Genomic DNA, 22,991 nt, shown 5'->3' with positions numbered 1-22,991 from the left:
ATTCATTCCTCGCAACACAATTAAAAAGAGCTTCATAATGTTTTCTCCACAGGTTAACAATATTCTCGGCTCCAACAGCCCCATCAATACAAGTCGGCAGTGGTATTTTTCTGTTGTTGATAGCCTTAACTTCTTGCCAAAAATCATAGCCATTATTTTGCTGCAGGTTCTTAGCCATTGAGTTTGCTCTCATGGTCAGCTCATTCCTTTTTATATATCGCAGAGCATATTTGAATTTAGCATTTGCCAGTTTCTTTTCCTCAAATTCTGGACCATACCTAGCTTTACCTGTCAAAACCCAGTTTTTAAAAGCAACTCTGGCCTTCAGATGTAATTCAGAAACAAATTCATTCCATCCGGCCCTAAAATTATGTTTTTTAACCCTTTTTTGACAGAAAGGTCTACTAGCATCATTTAAGCAGTCCACGATTGCATCATACATCTTACATAGCTTTTCGTTATGCTTTGGATTCTTACAACCCGCATTAACACACACAATTGTCTCAGTAGGCACTTTTATATTGCTCAGCTTTTCCTCTGTCAATAATTTATATCTCCGAAGGTCATTTACTGTGAGTCTTGCCCAGTCTAATTTTCCACTATTTATGGAGTTTTCACATTTAGTCATCTCAGGTAAACTTTCAACATTTAACATAATTGAAATTGGTATGTGATCTGTTGTAGCTAAGTCATATAATATTTCAAGTTTATGGAATCGTGAGCATCTGCTGTACATATACAGTGATCCAGCCAAGATGTTGTATTCCATGCCTCACTGATATATGTAAAGCTTTCTGCTGGCAATAGTATTTGACTGGAAAGAGCCAACTTGCTATCCTGGCAGAACCTGATTAGCTGTTGGCCAAACAAAGAATTATTATCAGATATATCAGCGTTTAGATCCCCCATTATAAATATACTTGTACATACATTGTCTTTGATAAAAGCACTTATAAAAGCAAGCCTATTCATATATTCATCTTCATTTTGGCTGCATTCATATGGAGTATACACGTTCAGAATTACAAAAACCTTTTCATTATGCACCACTTTGATTGCGATACACCAATCTACCTCTAGCCTAATCACAGTGATCAGAGGATCGTATTTCTTATGCCAAAAAATGGCCACACCCCCAGGTATTCTGCCACGCAATATTCTCATACTTAAGTCAGTTGTGGATTCACCAACTCCATGGAAATCATCATGCAAGGAATTAAGTTTATCTAGATCTTGTTTGGATAAAAACGTCTCTTGTAAACATAGAATGTCCGCTTTCTCCAAGAGTTTGTCAATAACAATCCGTTGTGCTTTATCACTCATATTCCGACCCAAGCGCAGCCCTCTGGAGTTATATGACAGTACTCTAAGATACATCGTTCATTCTCATGACTTCAAAGCCGTAGACGCAAGCGCCTCAGATGCCAACACCCTTCTTAAGCTACTAGTTGTTACTACATCCACTGGGCCTGCATTTGCCCTGGGTTTGCGTGGCTCAAAAAATCGACGTACAAATACTCCATGAGGCCAAATCTGTGGCTCATATACCTCTTCCACCTTATCACATTCAACCGTTACTTTAAAGGAGCTATATCGATTCTGAGCAGTGTCCATCTTTTGGCAAGTAACATCATGATGGAGTTTTTCCTTCAAATAATTAGTCAGTGTCTCAGCGTCAAGATCAGGCAAAAACTTTGTGGCATAAACACTCACCCGCTTTGTTTTCACAGCTTGTATATTCCCCTCAGGGCAAGTTCCAACAATACCGTATGGCTTCTTGCCTCTTGATTGATTTAGACGGGGTCTTGGTTGTGCATTCGCGTCCTCACTCACATGTTTCAGCCGGCGACCCTCCTTCACCACACGGCTCCATGCAGGCGACACAGCCAAGTTCCCCGAGTTCACCTCCGTCGCACTATCCACTACAGCGACATCCAGATCCAACGTCCCAGTCAACGGCACAGCCCTCAGCCCACTCTGAGTCGGGGCCTCCTCCTCTCCAAACCGGGTGGCAGTCGCCGTCACACCACTCGCTCTGCCCAGCTCAGGCCATCCACAATCCGAGGACACACGACGCACTTCCCGGAGTCCACTCCGGGTCGGCTCCATGTCACACCGGGAAAAGGGCACGTCCCCCCCTCCGCCAGGTTCAGATTGTTCAATCACGCATACTCGTTGGTTTATCCCTGCCGTGACAAGCCGAAGATCTTCACAGATATTAGTCTGCATAGACATGGCCTGTTTCATATCAGAGATATCCGAGCTTAAATGCTCAATTTTCCCAATCAGGCAGGAAATATCAAGGCTATTGAAAGTAACCGGTGGTAGATCGTCTAGGTAGTGTGACACAAAAGGAGGTATGTTTTCACCTGCCTCGTTAAGCAGTTTTAAACAGCTCTTGACATTGTTCACATCTTTTTGCGGACCCTTATGTGCCACACAGCGTTGAGAGGAACTAGGGCAGAGATCAAAGAGAACTTTTTTAGAGTTCTCAATCCATTCCGTCCCAAAGTGATTCACAGCCAATAAAATGATGTCATCCTGGTTCAAAGTCTTCATCTTAATAGCGAGAAAGTTTAAAAATACATCCTCCACTATTACTTGTCCATCTGTAGCCGTGTATATTACTGGTTTAATTCGAGATTTACTCAAAGCACTGGGTGCATTCCTGCCACATGCACCCGCCATCTTGCACATGCCAATGACCATATGTGCGTGTCTTCAGATTTATATTCCAAGTACACAATTTTATAGCCTGTTTAATTCGTGTTTAGATTAGTCTATTAGATTAGATGTTTGGGTGAATTTTGTGACGAACATGTGAACTTGGGAGTACTGCTCCTTCACTTCTTCTATGACCATCATGGTCCACTACCATATCAATCAATCCCCACCGTGATCGCCAAGTGCAACATGTGTTGTGCAACACACATACAAGGTCTAAACATGCGACAAACTTATAATCAGTAGGCTATATAATATCTCATTGTTATTATATATCCAAAAGAACCAATTTTCCATTATAGTCTATGGTAGTCAGTGTCAAATCAACACAATTACTTGGAGATATGTGAAACCTGAGCAATCTTTAATGTGATTAAGGAGTATACTATTAAAATGTTCCTACAGTGAAAATAGGAGTTGACTTGTATTGTAACTGTAATTATATTTTTTCTCAATATCATTACAATTATCTGACCCCCCCAAAACTGATATTTTATTCGAACTATGCATTTAGGCTTATGTATTGCCTGGCTTTAAGATGTATGCAATACAATAAAACGGCACTATTTTGCCCAGCTGTGTGCACTATTCTAGACTAATGAAAACTAGTGATGCATCATCATGCTCAGCTTTGACTTAAGGTCCATTAAATAATACAAACAATTACACAGAGGGAACTAGGTATGGAAAGCAGTGAGACATGTAATGACTATTGTACACTGCAGTGGAGTAACGTTGACAACCACCTCTAACAAATAGGCTACAAGTTTTCCCAACCAGCAAATAGGCTTAGAACAGCAGCACAATTAACAGAACAGTCAACAGAGTTCATTAAGGTTCCCTGAGGTGACGAAAGATGTGTTGGTCCTAACTTGTATCCTGCCTGCTCAACAGAAACTATTTAATAAAACTATTACGTCCAAATTATAACCAAAGTAAAGTCACAGGCATGAACGTTTTTAATAGGCTATCACAGATGAATGAAGCCGCAGTCAGCCAATTGTAGTAAAGACACCACACCACAGTATGATTCAAATATGACAGATTTTATTTATTGTGAACCTAAGTGCTAGTAATAGACAATATTAGTGCATGTTAAACATACTAGTAATTATTGTGTTATGTTATTGTAATTGTGTGTGTGTGTGCGCGCCAGAGTGACTTTATTTATTAACGTTTATTTCTTGCTGTGTTGGCTACCTAAGGACACAGAAGTAGAGACACACTGGGCAAGGGAGTGTGGTGCCAGTCTTCTTGGCAGTGCACCACTCCCCTCTTTTACCTTCCCATAGTTGTGTTCCCTCCGGGCTCTTTTTGGAGGTCTACCAGTGATGAGCGCTCGTCTGCCCCCCAGCAGAGTCTTACGACGGGCAACAGCTGTAGGTTGCACGCCTATTTGTGTGCTCATTTGCAGACCCTTTCTTGCCTGCATTCTGATGTTACTTGCAGCAGCACCCCTCATCTTCCCAAAGGTAGACAATGCTGAAATCAGGCCGCTGTCAGTAAGAATGGACTCGTAGGATGAGACAAGGGATTGTATTGGGGCTTGGAAGGTCTCATCATTTTGAAGCTTGTCCACAAGGTCTTTAAACATTGATCTGAGATGACCTTTGAGATGCTCACATTGAGATGACGCTTCAGTTCCAGAGCCGTCTTGTGGTGTTTCAGCTTGGGTGCCTTGGGTGGGAGTGGATGTTCCAGCTTGGGTGCCTTGGGTGGGAGTGGATGTTCCAGCTTGGGTGCATTGGGTGGGAGTGGATGTTCCAGCCTGGGTGCCTATTTCTTGGGTGCCTATTTCACAGAAACACATGTTAATTTCAGATCCTGGCATGTGATTGGAAAAGGATAAAGACGTAAAATACTACAACATATGGCCCACTGTTCTGTTCAATCAGTTGGCCTGCTGAAAAGTACTCACTTGCAATGAGTGGAACTGTTGGGCAGTCTTTCTCCATATCAAACTGCAAGCCCATAAACCAGCTGTCTGGTACGTCAAGCTTTTCTTTTTGGACAGACAAGATAGGAGATACAAAGAGCCATGATTAAAACGCAGCATCATAAATCAAGTGCACTGGTGTGGTGTTTTACATGCACAGTCACACACAGGAGAAGTTGAGATTTGAACTGCTGACCCTTCAGGTACAGAACAACCTACCAACTGAGCTACAGTTGCCTCTCTACAAGTAAGCTGCAACAAACAAGCTAATTACCTTTCAGAACAAGCAATCTAATACTAGGGCTGCACGATATGAGGAAAAGCTGCGATGTGCGATAACATTGTTTAATATTGCGATGACGATATGACTTGCGATAAATATTCAAATGTGAATGTTAGCTATAGCTAACAACAATTCCTGAAATTTTTTTTTTTTTAAATAGACATTGTAAAATAGAATATACTGTTCCCATGTCTTAGTGCTTTAATAGGTTATTTGCGTGATAGGTCAAACGTTTATTACCTGCCTGGATTACTATTTAGCGCGAGTGAGTGAGCGAGGGACAGTGTGTGTGTGTGTGTGTGTGTGCTTGAATGAGTGAGCGAGGGACAGTGTGTGTGTGTGTGTGTGTGTGTGTGTGTGTGTGTGTGTGTGTGCGAGTGAATGTTTGCGAGTGAATGTGTGCGTGTGACGGCACGCGATGACTGGTCGGAAAGCAACGTGTAGTCTGACATGTTTCTTGTCCATGACACGACAAGATTTTAGGAGTCAAAATCGAGTAATCTGACACCGTGACTATCGTAACAGACACAAAAATCTTGTAATCTGAACCAGGTGTTATTCATCGTGTCAGGCTGTCTGTTGCGATGTGTTCATCGCGTCGAGTATTACCGCCATTTACTGTACAAGATCATAGATATCATATAATAATATGATATCTATGTACAAGATGACGTCCCGACATTACCGGAAGCGCAAAACAGTCTGTTTATAAGCAGAGGAAGACGCACGCTGTAGAACGAAGAAGAAGAACGCCGTAATCTCAGTTCTCGCGCATGCGTCGTGGCGCTCCCGTGAACTCTCGGCAGAGGCCCACATTGAAGAACACTAATAGTTGGATAAAGTCGTTATTTTTGTTGTTTTTCCGCACAAAAAGTATTGTCGTCGCATGATAAACGTAATGTAGAGCCACTGTAGTCACTTGGACTATTTTAACGATGTTTTTAATAACTTTTCTGGGCCGACGAGTTTCGGTCCCTCTGAAAGCCTATGGAGGAGTTAGACAACCGTCAGATTTCATCAAAAATATCTTAATTTGTGTTCCGAAGATGAACAAAAGACTTACATCGTTGGAACAACATGAGGGTGAGTAATTACTGACAGAATTTTCATTTTTGGGTGAACTAACCCTTTAAAGCTTAGAATCTCAGCTTTATCAACTCAGAAGGAGTGGTGACTAGTCTCTCTAAACCAGAGTGTACCGCCCGCGGGCGCCACCTAGCTGCAAAAATATTCATTATTATATATTTTCAGAAATATTGCCTTTATTAACACAAAATTGGTGTCATTTGAAAGCTTAGAGTCTGAACTTTACAGAGAATGTAACCAATTTGAAAAACTCCTAAGTATTGCTGAGTTATTTGCTGATAAATATAATTTTTTTTTTTATAATCTATAAAATACTTTTTTGTACTATGTACTGCAATGTGTCAAAAACATCATACATCTCATGAAACATTCAAAAATATTTGAAAATGGCACTTTATTTTTTACACAATATTATTAGAATTAAAATGAGCCCAAAATTAACTTAATCTATTGCTTTTATGACAAGATATTCTTCATGGTGAAAATTTTAAAAATGCCCATGAGGGGGTGTCAAGCACTCAACAAAAAGGCTATCTTGGTTCCAAATGCTGTAACTTTTGATTGCTTTATCTAATCACCAAAATTTTATCCAGATGCAGCTCATATGTAGAGGTACTTCCCCAAAAAAGAATTTTCCTCCTACCTTATTTCGTTCCTGAGTTATTCCATGTCAACGTAGAAAGATATGCATTATCATTATAAAAATTATATATATATATATTTTTTTACTTTTATCAGCAGTTTCTCGGCAGGAGAATGTCCAAATGTAATGAAATTTATATTTTCAAAAACATTTTTAAAGTGTTCTTTCAAACGATACCTACCTTTTGACTCTCCTTGCTGCAGTTTTGAAGTTATGAGTCTTTAGTTTTGTGTGTGTCACTCAGAAAAGTCATGTTTTTTATTGCCTTCCAAATGTGTGAGGACTTTAGGACTTTTACTTTATGCAATCACCACAAAATTTGATCCAGATGCAGCTCACATTTAGGGGAACTTCCCCAAAAAGATTTTTCCCCTACCGGGGAATTTCCTTCCCGAGTTATTGCATGTCAAACTAGAGAGATATGCAAAATCATAATAAAAAATTTTTTTTTTTTTTGTATTTATCAGCCGTTTTTCGGCAGGAGAATGTCCAAATGTAATGTAATTTATATTTTCAAAAAATTTGAAAAGTTTTCTATCAAATGATACCTACCTTTTGACTCTCCTTATTATAGTTTTGGAGTTATGAGTCTTTAGTTTTGTGTGTCACTCAGACAAAACAACTCTAAAAATGCCTTCAGGGCTTAAAGGACTGAAAGAGAAGCTGATCAAACTATGTTCAGAAGGTCTCAGTGCAGTTCTGCTCACCGTTCCTCTAGAGCAGTGGTTCTCAAACCTGTCCTGGCGTACCCCCAACACTGCACGTTTTCTTTGTCGCCCTAATCAAACACACCTGATTCAACTCATCAGCTCATTAACCCATGTGATAATGAGCTGATGAGTTGAATCAGGTGTGTTTGATTAGGGCGACAAAGCAAACGTGCAGTGTTGGGGGTACGCCAGGACAGGTTTGAGAACCACTGCTCTAGAGGAACCTGTGAAAAATGAGGAAGAGATCCTGGATTTTATTAAAGGTTTATTTGGTCCTGAAGTTCAGAAGTACATCATGATTCTGTTCACACACAAAGATGAACTGGACGATCTGGGTGAGTCCATTGATGAGCATCTAAAACACCAAGATCATGCAGATCTCCAGCGACTGGTCACTGAATGTGGAGGAAAGTTTCACCTTTTCAATAACAAGAGAGAATCAGACAGTCAGATACAAGAACTCCTGCAGAAGATTGAAGGAATCATGTTGAAGAATGGAGGGAAAGTTATCATAAGAAGAAGCAGAAGAAGCAGATCTTCCTAATATCAACTGTAAGATGATTTGTTATAAATCAATTCCCTAAATACATGCAAGTTATTCATTAAATGTAAATATAACTGATCATAAATGCAGTTGGATTTTAATTCAACAGCACATTTATGTTATTTGATGTTTCTGTTGTAGTTTCAGGAGAGTTTCCAGCTAAAGATTGTTACGTTCCCTTACCGTCTAGGGGTCGGAAGGGGAGGTAACAAAGGAAAGAACATTTAAAATTAACAAAAAAAAAGAGAAAAGGCAAGAACACACTTCAATCCTCTGTCCCAGAGTGAAGACAACACCAGATGATATGTAATAAAGAAAGGATTTTATTTACAAAACCAATACCAAAGTAAAGACAAATCATAGGTAACTAGGGAGCAATGACTCAGGGGGAGCAAGGCCCAAAATAATAAACAAAACGGCCCACTACCAAAATTTAGGAGGAGTCCTAACTAACCTAAGAAAGATTCAACAAAAAGAAATAAACAACATTAACTTCCCTCAACTCCCTCGCTATACCAAAAACAGGGTCAAAAACGGTATTAAAGAAAAAGGCACTCACCCCCTACAGCTTCCCTCACAACTAGGGATGCTCATTTCGATTAATTTTCCCGACCGACAACCGCCGCTTGTTAATCGATTATTAACCGTTAACTCATAAGATTATAATATTGAATTGGCATTAAATACAAATAAAATTGACGCGTATTTGTGACCCTTTAAAAAAAATTAAAAAAAATTTTTTTTATCAAAGGGTTTATTTTAACGGGCAAAGTGCAAACAGCAGCATACAGACCAGATCAACAACAGAACTTGGATTCAGTTTAAATTTTCACGCACCTGCAGCATTTCTGACAGTGAGAGAAAAACAGAATAAAATAATACAAATAAAAACAAAATAGGCCTACACTAAATAGTATATATTTTTTAACTTAAATACTGAACAAATTAAGATGATAAAAAGAAAACACTGAATCCGTTTGAACAGAGCTTTCAAAAAAAATGTTTTCCGTTAGACTAAGATTTTTCGTTAAATAAAAATAGCAGCCCTACCTCAGTTTAAATTCACGCACCTGCAGCATTTCTGACAGTGAGAGAAAAACAGAATAAAATGGTACTGCATCATACTTGTACTACTGCTGTATTTTAATCAGGGGTGCAAACACATGTATGGTCAAAAAAGAGAGAGGTAATCGAAGCCCTCGTCCCGCGGCAAATATCCAGATACTACATTGCCACCATCCCCAACCCACCCCTATAGGCACATAGAGTCAAATGAAATTTAGAAAAACTATCTTGCACTTCTTCTTCTTGCTTTACTGCTACTTCCTGAAAACAATTTCACCTGATGATTTGAAAAGCTCTTTTTGTAAAGAATTAATAATTCTAGGATGATTGGGGTAATTGTGTAGGGTAGGCCTAGTGCATCTGCATAGAAACTAATAAACAAAATACAAATATAAATACAATAAAACACAAATACATGAGAAATAAAGCAGTGCTTTATGTTTTTTCAGGTAAATTAACTGTATTAAGTATTAATACAGTATCTTTTGACAAAACGTGACAAAACTCTTTCTCTTTTGTTGTTTGATTAACTTTGGTGACACAAACAGCTGCAGGTATATTGGGTGCTGTCCCTTTAAGACGAATGCACGTATCTAATACCGGTAATGACACGCATCCGTTTTATTTTGACTGCGTTTACGGGGAAACTCGTTGAGACGGACACTGGCTTATTTTTTCGTGCACATGTCTGTTCAAACACAAATAGATAAGAAAGAAAAGGGAATTCGGTGTTCACGAACTTCACGTGCTGTCTGCGACTGCGTGGCTCTGTGCGCCGACCATCTACATTTGGATGTTAAACATAAAATATATAGCCTGATACAGCAAAGACAACGTCGGCAGTATTGACGGCAAAATAGGCTACAGAATATTTCGTTCTGTAGGCCTATTGACAGGGGCAATTTGAAAATCGATAATTAGGCCTATTTTTTAAATTACAATTATATATGCATTTGTCAAAACCGAGAGACTTTCAAGCATCAAAATGTAATTTATTAATATGTATTTGCGCCTTCTATTTTGTCTGAAAACTTCCAACACTATTGCGTGTCGCGTGAAAAATAGGCGTCGGTTGCGGTTCTATTTCTAGCACGCGGTTTCGGCGCGGCTCGAGAAGTGTGTGTGTCACGCAGGCATTGTGCTCTAACACAAGCTCTAACCAGTTAACATGAGAGCCGACATAAAAACGGACACAAAAACGGACACTCCACGCCACGCAGAGAGAAATGTGATGCAGTGGCAGATCAGTGAGACGGAAACACTAGTGGTTCACGCTTGCGCACATACTGCTGGTTTGGCGCGCAGTGATTCGCTTATTTCCTATTTACTTGTTGGTGGACGCAATCCAGAATTACTGTTGGTTAAATTATAATCATCAGACCCTCTCAAATCACCCCCCCCCCCCTCCTTAAAAAAAAAAACTCTTCGGATCTGCACGATTCACACAAGTCACCAAAACTGACGTGAAAAAAGCGGGAGGCGCCGAAAAGCGCGCTGTTTGCACCCCTGTTTAATACGGCACCGCATAATTTACTGGTAACTTCGTCGCCCTTTCTGTTAAAATGATCCCACACAGTGCTTCTTTTCGCTCGCTTCATTTTGCTTGCCTTGCTCGGACAGGGTTTCTGCAGGGATCTTCAATTTAAATTTAATGCCTTTTTAATGCCTTTTTAATGCCATTTTTTTATTTTTAATGCCATACACGACCCATGACTAACCACAGATATTATGTATGTATGTACGTATGTATGTATGTATGTATGTATGTATGTATGTATGTGTATGTATGTATGTATGTGTATATATATATATATATATATATATATACAGTGAGGAAAATAAGTATTTGAACACCCTGCTATTTTGCAAGTTCTCCCACTTGGAAATCATGGAGGGGTCTGAAATTGTCATCGTAGGTGCATGTCCACTGTGAGAGACATAATCAAAAAAAAAAAAAATCCAGAAATCACAATATATGATTTTTTAACTATTTATTTGTATGATACAGCTGCAAATAAGTATTTGAACACCTGTCTATCAGCTAGAATTCTGACCCTCAAAGACCTGTTAGTCTGCCTTTAAAATGTCCACCTCCACTCCATTTATTATCCTAAATTAGATGCACCTGTTTGAGGTCGTTAGCTGCATAAAGCCACCTGTCCACCCCATACAATCAGTAAGAATCCAACTACTAACATGGCCAAGACCAAAGAGCTGTCCAAAGACACTAGAGACAAAATTGTCGCTGGAAAGGGCTACAGGGAAATTGCCAAGCAGCTTGGTGAAAAAAGGTCCACTGTTGGAGCAATCATTAGAAAATAGAAGAAGCTAAACATGACTGTCAATCTCCCTCAGACTGGGGCTCCATGCAAGATCTCACCTCGTGGGGTCTCAATGATCCTGAGAAAGGTGAGAAATCAGCCCAGAACTACACGGGAGGAGCTGGTCAATGACCTGAAAAGAGCTGGGACCACCGTTTCTAAGGTTACTGTTGGTAATACACTAAGACGTCATGGTTTGAAATCATGCATGGCACGGAAGGTTCCCCTGCTTAAACCAGCACATGTCAAGGCCCGTCTTAAGTTTGCCAATGACCATTTGGATGATCCAGAGGAGTCATGGGAGAAAGTCATGTGGTCAGATGAGACCAAAATGGAACTTTTTGGTCATAATTCCACTAAACGTGTTTGGAGGAAGAAGAATGATGAGTACCATCCCAAGAACACCATCCCTACTGTGAAGCATGGGGGTGGTAGCATCATGCTTTGGGGGTGTTTTTCTGCACATGGGACAGGGCGACTGCACTGTATTAAGGAGAGGATGACCGGGGCCATGTATTGCGAGATTTTGGGGAACAACCTCCTTCCCTCAGTTAGAGCATTGAAGATGGGTCGAGGCTGGGTCTTCCAACATGACAATGACCCGAAGCACACAGCCAGGATAACCAAGGAGTGGCTCTGTAAGAAGCATATCAAGGTTCTGGCGTGGCCTAGCCAGTCTCCAGACCTAAACCCAATAGAGAATCTTTGGAGGAAGCTCAAACTCTGTGTTTCTCAGCGACAGCCCAGAAACCTGACTGATCTAGAGAAGATCTGTGTGGAGGAGTGGGCCAAAATCCCTCCTGCAGTGTGTGCAAACCTGATGAAATACTATAGGAAACGTTTGACCTCTGAAATTGCAAGCAAAGGCTACTGTACCAAATATTAACATTGATTTTCTCAGGTGTTCAAATACTTATTTGCAGCTGTATCATACAACTAAATAGTTAATAAATCATACATTGTGATTTCTGGATTTTTTTTTTTTTGATTACCGGTATGTCTCTCACAGTGGACATGCACCTACGATGACAATTTCAGACCCCTCCATGATTTCTAAGTGGGAGAACTTGCAAAATAGCAGGGTGTTCAAATACTTATTTTCCTCACTGTATATATATATATATAAATTAACTTGATTAATCAAATTTTTTTAACACTTACATTTGTTTAGGTTTATATATTTTATAATGTAATCATTTCACAGTTAATCTACAAATGAATGTAGAGAAAACATAAAGGCCAGTCTCACTGATACTAATACAGCTATTGATATCTGGATAAAAATGATTTCTCCCTCCTGATTTTAAACATTAATTATAGCCATCCAACATTACAGTGTAATTGAAAGCTATCAAGTTTTTAACATTAGGCTTCAAAAAAAATATGACAACTTTTAATTTAAGTGAACTTAACAAACAATCCTCACATAAACCTATAATAAATGTCATATTTACCTTTGGCCTTCCTGTCTAACATAAGTTATCAAACAGTCTGCACAGCATAAATTATAGATTAAATATAGACTAATGCTTATTAAAGCTACAAGAGTTCTTTAGTCAATAGCAGTGAGTGAGTAATTTTCTCTGGTGCCTTTGTTCTGTGATTAACTTTACTGACAGAAAGCTTTATTGGCTGCTGTCCCTTTAAGAGCAACTGCTGACAGAAACACGGATCTAACACGCGCCTCATTCTCTCACAACTCTTTGCGTTCATTAAAGACTTTATTTCACTAATTTAAGACTGCTCTTATTTTATGAGGATACTCACAAAACAGACATTTTGGCAAAATTGTGTGTTATTGTTCGTTGCGCGAAAGAGGACCGTTTTCTGGTGCGCAGTCTGTGCGCACGATCTGGCGCAAACGATCTGGCGCGCGTCTTTCTCTCTGTACATGAATAAGAGCGGGATCATATAATGTAACGCTACCCAAGGGATGACAAATTAACGAATGCTGCGTTTGCGTTAAATATTTTTAACGCGTTAAACTGGACACAAATAATCTCATGCGTTAACGCGTTAAAAAACGCAAAGTGAGCTTCAAGCTGATGAGGGAACATTACTACACATAGTTAATTGCTGTCTGCCTTTTACCGTCGACCTGTGGCTGTCAGACTGCATATGAGATTTTACGCCATTGATTCCCATTGTAGCTACCCAATTTAAATACCTTTTTACAAACGCTGCAAAATCCTTCTTTATTTTGACCACCAACCATGTTCTAAATTGTTTGTCTTCCATGCACTTTCCCAGTTTTCTGGTCTAGTTTTATTCCTGTTGTTCCTGCTGTCCAAAATTACTCGCGCCACCTCCGCAACTTTGCTCCGGCCGGAGGCAATCAGAATCACCAAACTGTTTCCGCGTGTTTTTAATCACACTAACGTACATATTTTGCGACGACAGCAAATAAAAATTATTAATCATGAAGACTATTCAAATAAATTGATAATATAAAATTTTCTTCAAAACCATAAAATTTTTTTAATGCCTGTAGGATTACAATTTAATGCTTTTTAATGCCATTTAAGGCCTTAATTATCGCAAAATCCATTTAATGACTTTTAATGCTTTTTAATGCCCCGCGGAAACCCTGTCGGAAAAAAATGTCTGCAGGCACGTGTCACGTGTGTGGTTGCGTGTGTCGACGCGCTCCGTGAGTTAATAAATATAAGCTATATATTATTTTATTTTATTTTATATAAACCATGCAGCAAAAAAAAAAAAAAAGAAGCTTAAAACGTTTTAAACCGTTTAACTGATAGTATTAATCGGTCAAAATTTTTACTTTCGGTTAACGGTTAAACGGTCAATATGAGCATCCCTACTCACAACAGTAAGTATTAAAAAGATTTACAAAACAAAATACCTTCTGCTTAATTTTTAGTTGTAGTGAGAACAAGATCTCTGATCACCAGCCACTGCTAAACACAGTTAGCCACCGCTAACTCACAATTACTGTCTCTGAATGTCAGAAGCAAACGTGTATGAACTGCATTCAATTTCGAGCAGGCGAGAAGTGTGTCTTCTTCTGCAAACACTGGACTGCACCCTTATACTCTCCGTCTCAGGCACACTCACAAACGAGGTGCTGATGATTAGGCCTGAGAGAGAGTAGAGAGAGAAAGAGAGACAGCAAGCAAACAATAACAGGGCACACAACCATGCCCACACTTTCAGAAACAAAGTAAATCAAAGAAGATCAGGAGAAAATAATCATAATAATAAATAAATGAATAAATACGTCCTTTGGGACGTAACACCCCCACCGATACATTTTTTTTCCTTGGAATTTCACAAAATGAAAAGAAAAAACAAAAACAAGTTTCTGCAATGGAAAACGGTGCACAGTAGGTAATATCAACATGATGGATGTAACAAAAATTAGACCAATCAAAATAGGCTTACAATTTCGAATTGGTGGACTTGTCACAGAAGCAAGAAGTTCCGCCATCCGGCATTTGCTTAGTTTAACACCACATCAAAACAAAGCAAGAGAATGGTTCTCTACACCCTACTTAACATCTTTACCAACCTATAGTTTGAGTGTTTCTCTATTCACATTAGTTCCTTCCAGAGCATGTGAGCGGAGTGGAGCGGGAGCGAGCGGGGAGCGGGAGCGGGCGGATCTTGGACAGAGCGCAGAGCGGCATTTTTAAAAGGACGGAGCGTCGCCTTATTTCCCGCTCCAATTTCGCTCCTATTTCGCTCCTATTTCGCTCCTATTTCGCTCAGCTCACACCACGAGTCTGAAGCATGCTCAGTCAAACCTAAACCAGGATCCATCTGTCTTGCACAGTCATCAACAGTAGACTATTTTCAGTCAAAACTCGGCTCAATAATGGAGTTCAAAAAGGCTACTTCAAAAAGGAAAATGAGAAGTCATACAGGTCAGGTCAGGTGTACTATTCATATAACTAACTAACAATGATAATGTGGTACAAGAAAACGAATGTGGAGACATTGTTTCAGTCAGCAAAGATTCATTTTGGAATCTCAAAAGACATCTCTCGAAAACATGAACGTGAGCTACGCGAACACGCTGGGAAGAAAACAAAAGGTTAGCACATTGAATACGGTAACTTGTAACAAAGTGTAAATTAAATATAGCGTAATATTCAAACAAATTCGTTTTTTCATTCAAGTAGACCTAATGGTTCGTTTTATTTAGCCAAATTTGTGTCGTCCGTAATAATATTTATATTATTAGGCCCATTTATTCGTTTAATTTTACAGCAGTTTGTGTGTATGGAAGCCAATTTAAATTTTAATCGTGCGCGTTGCGCAAAAGTTCACTTATCTGGCCTTATAGTATTTACTTTTAAAAAATGTATGTATATTTTTGTTTATATCATTTTTATTTATATTATTAGGCCCATTTATTCGTTTAATTTTACCTTTTGTGTAGGCTATATTCCTTCTTACATAGGCCTGTAATTTGAAATAAAACATTTCTATTTGAAAAATGTTGTTGTTACTCATTAGGTCTTTAGGAGGTAAGGCAGTGGTCTAAGCTAAAAGTGATATACATGTAGATTTTTTTTCCTTTTTTGGAGCGAGCGGGGGGCGATTTGAGTGGAGCGCGAAGCTAACCTCGTTGAGCGCTGAGCGATAATGAGCGGAGCGGCCTGATGTAGCTTTGAGCGGGGGAGCGGAGGGGTGAACAGTTCCGTGAGCGATGAGCGGAGATTCTCACCGCTCCACTCCGCTCACATGCTCTGGTTCCTTCTCTGACTTCAAGCTCAATCCTCTGCTGACCTCTAGGAGGTTCAGAGGAGGCTTGCCACAATGAGTCGACAAGGTCAACACAGTTTCTGAACTCCATCACTGGCAGTTGCGCCACTGCACACTCCAATGTTTCTGAACTCCATCACTGGCAGTTGTGCCACTGCACACTCCAATGTTTCTGAACTCCATCACTGGCAGTTGTGCCACTGCACACTCCAATGTTTCTGAACTCCATCACTGGCAGTTGTGCCACTGCACACTCCAATGTTTCTGAACTCCATCACTGGCAGTTGTGCCACTGCACACTCCAATGTTTCTGAACTCCATCACTGGCAGTTGTGCCACTGCACACTCCAATGTTTCTGAACTCCATCACTGGCAGTTGTGCCACTGCACACTCCAACGATGCAGACAAAGCGTCACCAGAATTACCGTCATTAACCACAATAGGTCTGGGGAAAACCTGGTCACCTGCTAGATCATTCCCCAGTATGAGACCCGCTCCTTTAAGTGTAGGGTCTCACTTCAAGTGTACCTGATGGAGAGGAACACAATCACACCCCATCCCAATACCACGTATTAGTACGTCAGAACCGGTATAGGAATTCTGCGAGAAGGGAAGTAACTTTTTCAGGATTAAGGACTGTTCTGAACCAGTATCTCGCAAGATCACAACAGGTTGATGCTCAGTGTCAGACAAGGAAACCGTACCAGCATGAATGAAAGGTTGCATGGACTTCTTTTTAGTCGCAGGCATCGTTTGTACAAGAACAACATTCTTAGAGTTACCATCTACATTCTTTTTCCAAGCCTGGCAGTCTGCAATTAGGTGATCTGGATCTAGGCAGTAAAAACAGACACGTCGGCCTCTTCCACCAGGGACAGACCTGTTGTCTGAATAAGCAGTGTCTCCTGACGCACCTGAAAATACACGCGTCGAATCTCGTATCACAGTGTTTGGATGGGAAAATTGAGTGTTCGATGAACGAAGAGATGGAAAGACCTTTCGGTGTGTCAGGATAAATTCATCTGCTAACACAGCAGCATCCAATAGCGAAGTTACTTTTTGTTCATTTAGATGAACAACGACACTTTCGGGAAGACAACCTTTAAAATCCTCCAGCAAGAGCAACTCCTGCAACTGGTCTAAGGTAGTGGTCTTGCTGGAGAAACAGCACTTTTCAAATAATGCTCTTTTCTCTCTTGCAAATTCTACATGAGTCTGTTTCGCTGTTTTCACATGCGCACGAAACATTTGGCGATATGCCTCAGGCACCAATTCATATGCTCTGAGCACAGCGGCTTTGACTTCTTCAATCGAGACTCTGTTCAATCGGTAACGACGCGCAAATATTTTGAGCCTTACCGGTCAAACTGCACTGTAGGAGCAAGGCCCACATATCGTTCGGCCACCTAAGCTTACCTGCAATGCGCTCAAAAGCAACAAAGTACGCATCAACCTCGGACTCGCGAAAGGAAGGCACAAGCTTGATGTATTTACAGACATCAAATTCCTGACTGTTTTGCTCTTCATTCGAGGTAACAGGTATAGCAGGAATGGATGCGGAGGAAGAACCGGAGGAAGACCTCGAGCGCTGAACAGCTTTAATTTCCATAGCTTGCAGATCTAGATGCCGCAGATTAATATCACGGTCAGCTTCTACCTCAACAACTTTGAGTTTTAAGCGCAAATTCTCACTCTCCTGTTGTTTAATTTTGAGTTCTAACTCTTAAACGAATGGCCTGAAATTGATCAAAATTGGCACTTTCAATAACATCACTACCAGGAGAAATTTCCTCAGCCGCAACTACAGGACTGCCCTTAACATCAGTGTCTGGTAAGATGCCATCGCGCACAAGCTGCTCAAACAGAGAATCCTTAATTAATTGTTTTGTCGCTTCTTTTGGTACATCCAAATTAAAAAAAAATTGCAATCAAAAGTAGTTCCTTTTTTCTACACTTATTGAAGACTTCTGTGGTGGGAGAAAGAGTAAACACTAATAAATCAAACTCCATTTCTATAACCTCAGAGACTTCTCCTGCCCAAAAAGTGAAGACAGCGAAAAACAGACTTCTAGAGAGAAAAGAGAAATTGTACTCACCGCAACGACTTAATTTGAAAAACAAATGGACGAGCCCCCACTTGTTACATTCAATGTAGAGCAGGGGAGAAGTGCGTCTCCTTCTGCAAACACTGGACTGCACCCTTATACTCTCCGTCTCAGGCACACTCACAAACGGGTTACAGGTGCTGATGATTAGGCCTGAGAGAGAGTAGAGAGAGAAAGAGAGACAGCAAGCAAACAATAACAGGGCACACAACCATGCCCACACTTTCAGAAACAAAGTAAATCAAAGAAGATCAGGAGAAAATAATCATAATAATAAATAAATAAATAAATAAATAAATAAATACATCCTTTGGGACGTAACAAGATCCAGATGAGACTGATGTGATTTCAGAGAGGAAAGACCAGGGGTGCGTTTCCCGAAAGCATCGTTAGCCAACTATGGTCGCAAGTTCCGTCGTTACCAATAGAGTTCAATGGACATTGCGATGAACTTGCGACCATAGTTGGCCAACGATGCTTTCGGGAAACGCACCCCAGATCAGGCTGGTTCTGCTGGGAAAAACAGAATCTGGGTAAAGCGCCACTGGAAACACCATCATCGGCAGAAATGTGTTTGAATCCTCCACAAGCTCAATCTCTCAGACGAAACAGTGCAGTTTAGAGACTATGGTGAGGTTTGGTAAAGAGATCTCCGTGATCGACACACCTGGACTTTATGATACTGAACTCAGTGAGAAGGAAATTATAAACGAAATGGTTAAATGTGTAACGTTCGCTTCTCCTGGACCGCACACTTTCATTATTGTGATTAAAGTGGGTCGTTTCACTGAGGAGAATAAAAAAACAGTGGAGAAACTCAAAGAAGCATTTGGAGAACACATACTCAAATACACCATGATCCTCTTCACTCACAAAGATCAGCTGGAGAAAGAAAATAAAACCATTGAGCAATTTCTACAGGAAAGTGATCCAGATCTCAAAAAACTTGTAGAGAGTTGTGGAAACCGATTCTTCTTTCTGGACAACAACTCTGCCAGTTTCCCACAGATCAAAGATCTGCTCAGTAAAATAGAGAAGATGGTGGAAGAAAATGGAGGGACGCACTTCACCAATGACATGTTTGATGAAACAGAGAAGCACATTCAGGAAAGTCAGAGAATTAACCTGCTTGAAAAAGTGAAGCAATACAAACAGGAGCACAAAATAGCCAATCCAACAGAATGGAAAAAAAATATACTGTCGTTTGGCAGATGAGTGTCGACGTGACGCTCTGAAGTTCATTGTTGCTGAAATATGCGTAATCGCTGTTGCTCTTCTATCGAAGAGAGCGTCGACACACAGTCCTGGTGGTTCTCTGGAGACTGTAATCAGGGCCATGTGGAAACTACTAAACCAGAATGTGTGTGTAATTCATTGAGAAAACTCCACAATCATCAAATATACAAGCTTATTGGGGCTCCAGCAAACTGCTGAACATTTTTCATAAAACTGTTTAAAATGTTGTTTAGAATTTTGTATTATATTGTTTTCTTTATTGATAGCTTTTGATAAGGCTAATGTATTTTACACATTCCATGTACTTAAGTGTATGGAAGCTATTCTGCCATGGATTGAAAAATAAAAAAATGTAATTACATATTTTTATCTCATGATTCTGGCTTTATAACTCGCAAATCAGACTTTTTTTCTCAGAATTGTGAGCAGGGTTCCCACGACTCTTGAAAGTACTTGAATTTCAGACTAGGGCTTTGACTCCGAACTTCATTATTCGAATATAATTCAAATATTAAAAAAAATAATGATATTCAAACAAATATTAGGCAGCCTTTAATATTCGAACCTGTTCTGGACATTATTTTCTGTAAATGTGTTTACTTGTAAACGTTGTTTTCATTTCAGATTCCGAGGCTTTTTCACGCCTAGTGAAGTTGTGAATCGGGAGTTCATTAGCAAGGCTATTATTGGTCATCTGGGCTCCTGTGACGTTAGCGTCCTGGTTAGTGCCTATTTTGTATACCAAAACAATGGCCGTGCCAACACTACAACAACCACGCCTGACAAGGAGTTCAAAATCTACACTCCTGACAATTTGAAAAGCAACGTGTGGCGCTACTTTGGGTTACCAAAGGAACAGGGAAAAATCATGAGTAAGTGACAGTGTGTTTTTCTTCTGTTTTTCTTGCCTGCCTATTGACATTGACTGATATACTGCCCTCCGGTGGACAGAACATATACAACTTAAGTTTGATACCAATATAGGTCTTACTGAAGGCATTTTAATAGTCAAAATATTATTAATAAATATTAGAATATATTCAAATATTAATATTAATAAACAAACGTACTTCGATTATGATTTTTGGGCAAAAGTCAAAGCCCTATTTCAGACACATGGATTCAAGGCCTGCAAAGTCATTGAAAACAAATACAGGTCCTTAAAAGTGCTTGAATTAAATTTGAAATACATTTTTGTTCAGTAGAAACACACATTTTTTGAAATAGCACCAGTCAAAGACAGAATGAAACGGTGCTAATGATTGTGGTATAAGGTAGCTGGAAAAAAAACCTTGGTGCGGAGCCCTGCATGAACCTATGACGCAGAGCTAATTATCAGGTCAAGTGCCAGGGAAGTTCCAAATTATAGATTTTTGGCTCAGTATTGATTCATATAAGAACTGGTTACTGAAAGTCCCAGCAGATGTATATTTAGTCAAATTGGATGCCATGGGGGAGTCAGCACTGAAAAGTCAAGCAAAATGCGGAGGACATCAACAGACAATGAAGAGTCAAGCAAACGGTAAATATAATCTCATTCAGTTGTATATGTTGTATTTAACTATAGCGAAAAATAAATGTATTCATTTTAAGAATGACTATATTAGTTAGTTTAGTGAGTAAATGTTCGTTAGTAGTCTGGATACAATGAAATGCTAGCCGGATAGCTAAACTCAGGGGCAAAATTATAAGATGCCCCCCTTACTACTAGAATATTTGTTTTGGGATTTGAGCTGTCAAGTCAAGTCCCCTTTATTTAGATAGCGCTTTTTACAATACAGATTGCATCAAATCAGCTTCACAGTGATAACATGAAAATAATACAACAAAGTTTGTTTCTAGAACAAAATTGCGTCAACGTCCACCTTAAGTAAGGCAGATCAATAATATTGTTGAATATTAAATGTCCCCAACTAAGCAAGCCAAAAGCCAAGGCAACAGTGGCAAGGCACCAAAACTCCATCAGGTGAAAGAATGGAGAAAAAAACCTTGGGAGAACCCAGGCTCAGTCGCTCAGTTCTCCTCTGGCCAAAGAGTGAACAGTGTATGATTATGATTCAGGCAGCATTACAGGTCAGAAGTCAGATTGGACATGTCGATGAGGCCTTCACAGGGCTGATGGGGCTGGCACTTCAGGGATGCATCATGGATGGGTCCAGGTGCAGGTCCACCATCTGATCTGGATACGGCCGGGATCCGGCTGACTTCAGTAACAAGGGAGGGACTGCTTGACACTTTAACCAGTGTGACAAGTACTGTGTCCCAAAGCGACATTCCTATTAAAAAGAATAAGAATGAACACCGTATTAATAAAGTATATCATATTATTGTGGCGGTTCCAGTGAGTAACTCGTTATTTCTGAGTTGCAGGTGCCAAACTCTAAGAGTAAAATACCAGTTAAAATTGAGAGATAAAGGCTCATCAGAATCTTGTATTCTTGAATCTGTTCTGCCCTTTTCTGAGTTATCAAGTGAAGGGTGAAGTGTTCTGTTTAGAGGAATTGGATTAAACATTATTTCTGTCCCTCTGCATAGAGTACACTTGACTTCCGACCTGATCTGTGGAGAAGTATCTTTGGGAGTTTTTGCCATTTTTGCCAGTGGATGGGGTTTCTGTCATCTTGGGTAAAAATTTGGCTGGAGGTAGAGTCTGACGAGAGGTGATCCCACCTCCTGAGGTAGTGCCTATTCCAGTCACTGAGAACTCTGATATTTTACACCAAAATTTTCCTGAAGTATTCACAGCTTGTGTTGTGACTCGTGCAAGGAGTCGTGAGATGTCATTTGAGAAACAAGAAGTGTCAAAATATGTTTTGGTTTGTCTACCCTTTCACCTATTTCTTATAGGGAGTTGGTAGATGCGCAGCAGGAAGACCCTGAGTTGCAGAAGTTGTTTGATGCTGTTATTTCACCTCAGGAGGTAAGAAGTGCTGTTAGTGGATGTTTTATCCAAGATGAGATGCTTCTAAGGGAGTATGTTCCCTGTAAAAAGGATATACTGGAGGAGTGTATAATTCAATGGTGGTGCCGAAACAATTTCAAGACGTAGTATTACAACATGTACATGGTGAGGTTGCTGGACATTTAGGAGTACAAAAGACCTATGCCCGAACTTTACGACAATTTTAATGGCTCCGTTTGAAAAAAGACAATTTGTCTTTCATCACAAACGTGTCACACTTGCCAGGTAACTGGGAAACCAAATCAGCTGTTGAAACCAGTGCCTTTCACATAGCTGTTACAAGCAAACCGTTTGAGCACTTAATAATTGATTGCGTGGGACCACTGCCTCCATCTAAATCAGGGAGTGCATACCTGTTGACCGTGATGTGCCAGACAACTTGCTATCCCACAGTCTATGCCATCCGAAGAATTACCACCAAAGCAGTTGTGAAAGCTTTAACTCGGTTCATATCTTTTTTCGGGATACCTAAAATTATTCAAAGTGATAACGGTACTAATTTTACGCCTCGTATGTTTGCTGAGGTTTTAAAGGTGCTTAAAGTGAAACACAATCAGTCGAGCGTATATCATCCTCAAAGTCAGGGTGCGATTGAACGGTTTCACCAGACTTTGAAGTCACTTTTGCGGGCTTACTGTGTGGAGTTA

At 40.0% G+C, this 22,991-nt stretch overlaps 1 protein-coding gene and 1 pseudogene across 2 annotated transcripts in view; one reads left to right on the top strand and one right to left on the bottom strand.

Moving 5' to 3' along the window:
• The first annotated feature begins 4,812 nt into the window (after positions 1-4,812).
• On the top strand, positions 4,813-19,361 carry LOC308695240 (GTPase IMAP family member 7-like; annotated as a pseudogene). The gene is made up of 3 exons: positions 4,813-4,863; positions 7,537-7,887; positions 18,645-19,361. The product of its transcript is annotated as a GTPase IMAP family member 7-like (transcript).
• Positions 19,362-20,908: 1,547 nt separating this feature from the next.
• The window catches only part of LOC308696862 (uncharacterized protein), a 28,003-nt gene continuing 25,920 nt past the window's right edge, over positions 20,909-22,991 (bottom strand). The window contains exon 4 of the mRNA XM_081375777.1: positions 20,909-21,658. Coding sequence (XP_081231903.1) covers positions 21,619-21,658 — 40 coding nt within the window. The 3' untranslated portion in view covers positions 20,909-21,618. The remainder of the gene's footprint in view (positions 21,659-22,991) is intronic.

This window comes from Scardinius erythrophthalmus (genome assembly GCF_964197995.2).
Source record: "Scardinius erythrophthalmus genome assembly, chromosome: 1".
Taxonomy (NCBI): domain Eukaryota; kingdom Metazoa; phylum Chordata; class Actinopteri; order Cypriniformes; family Leuciscidae; genus Scardinius; species Scardinius erythrophthalmus.
The sequence above is the reverse complement of the archived record's forward strand: the minus strand, read 5'-3'. Positions and strand labels throughout refer to the sequence as shown.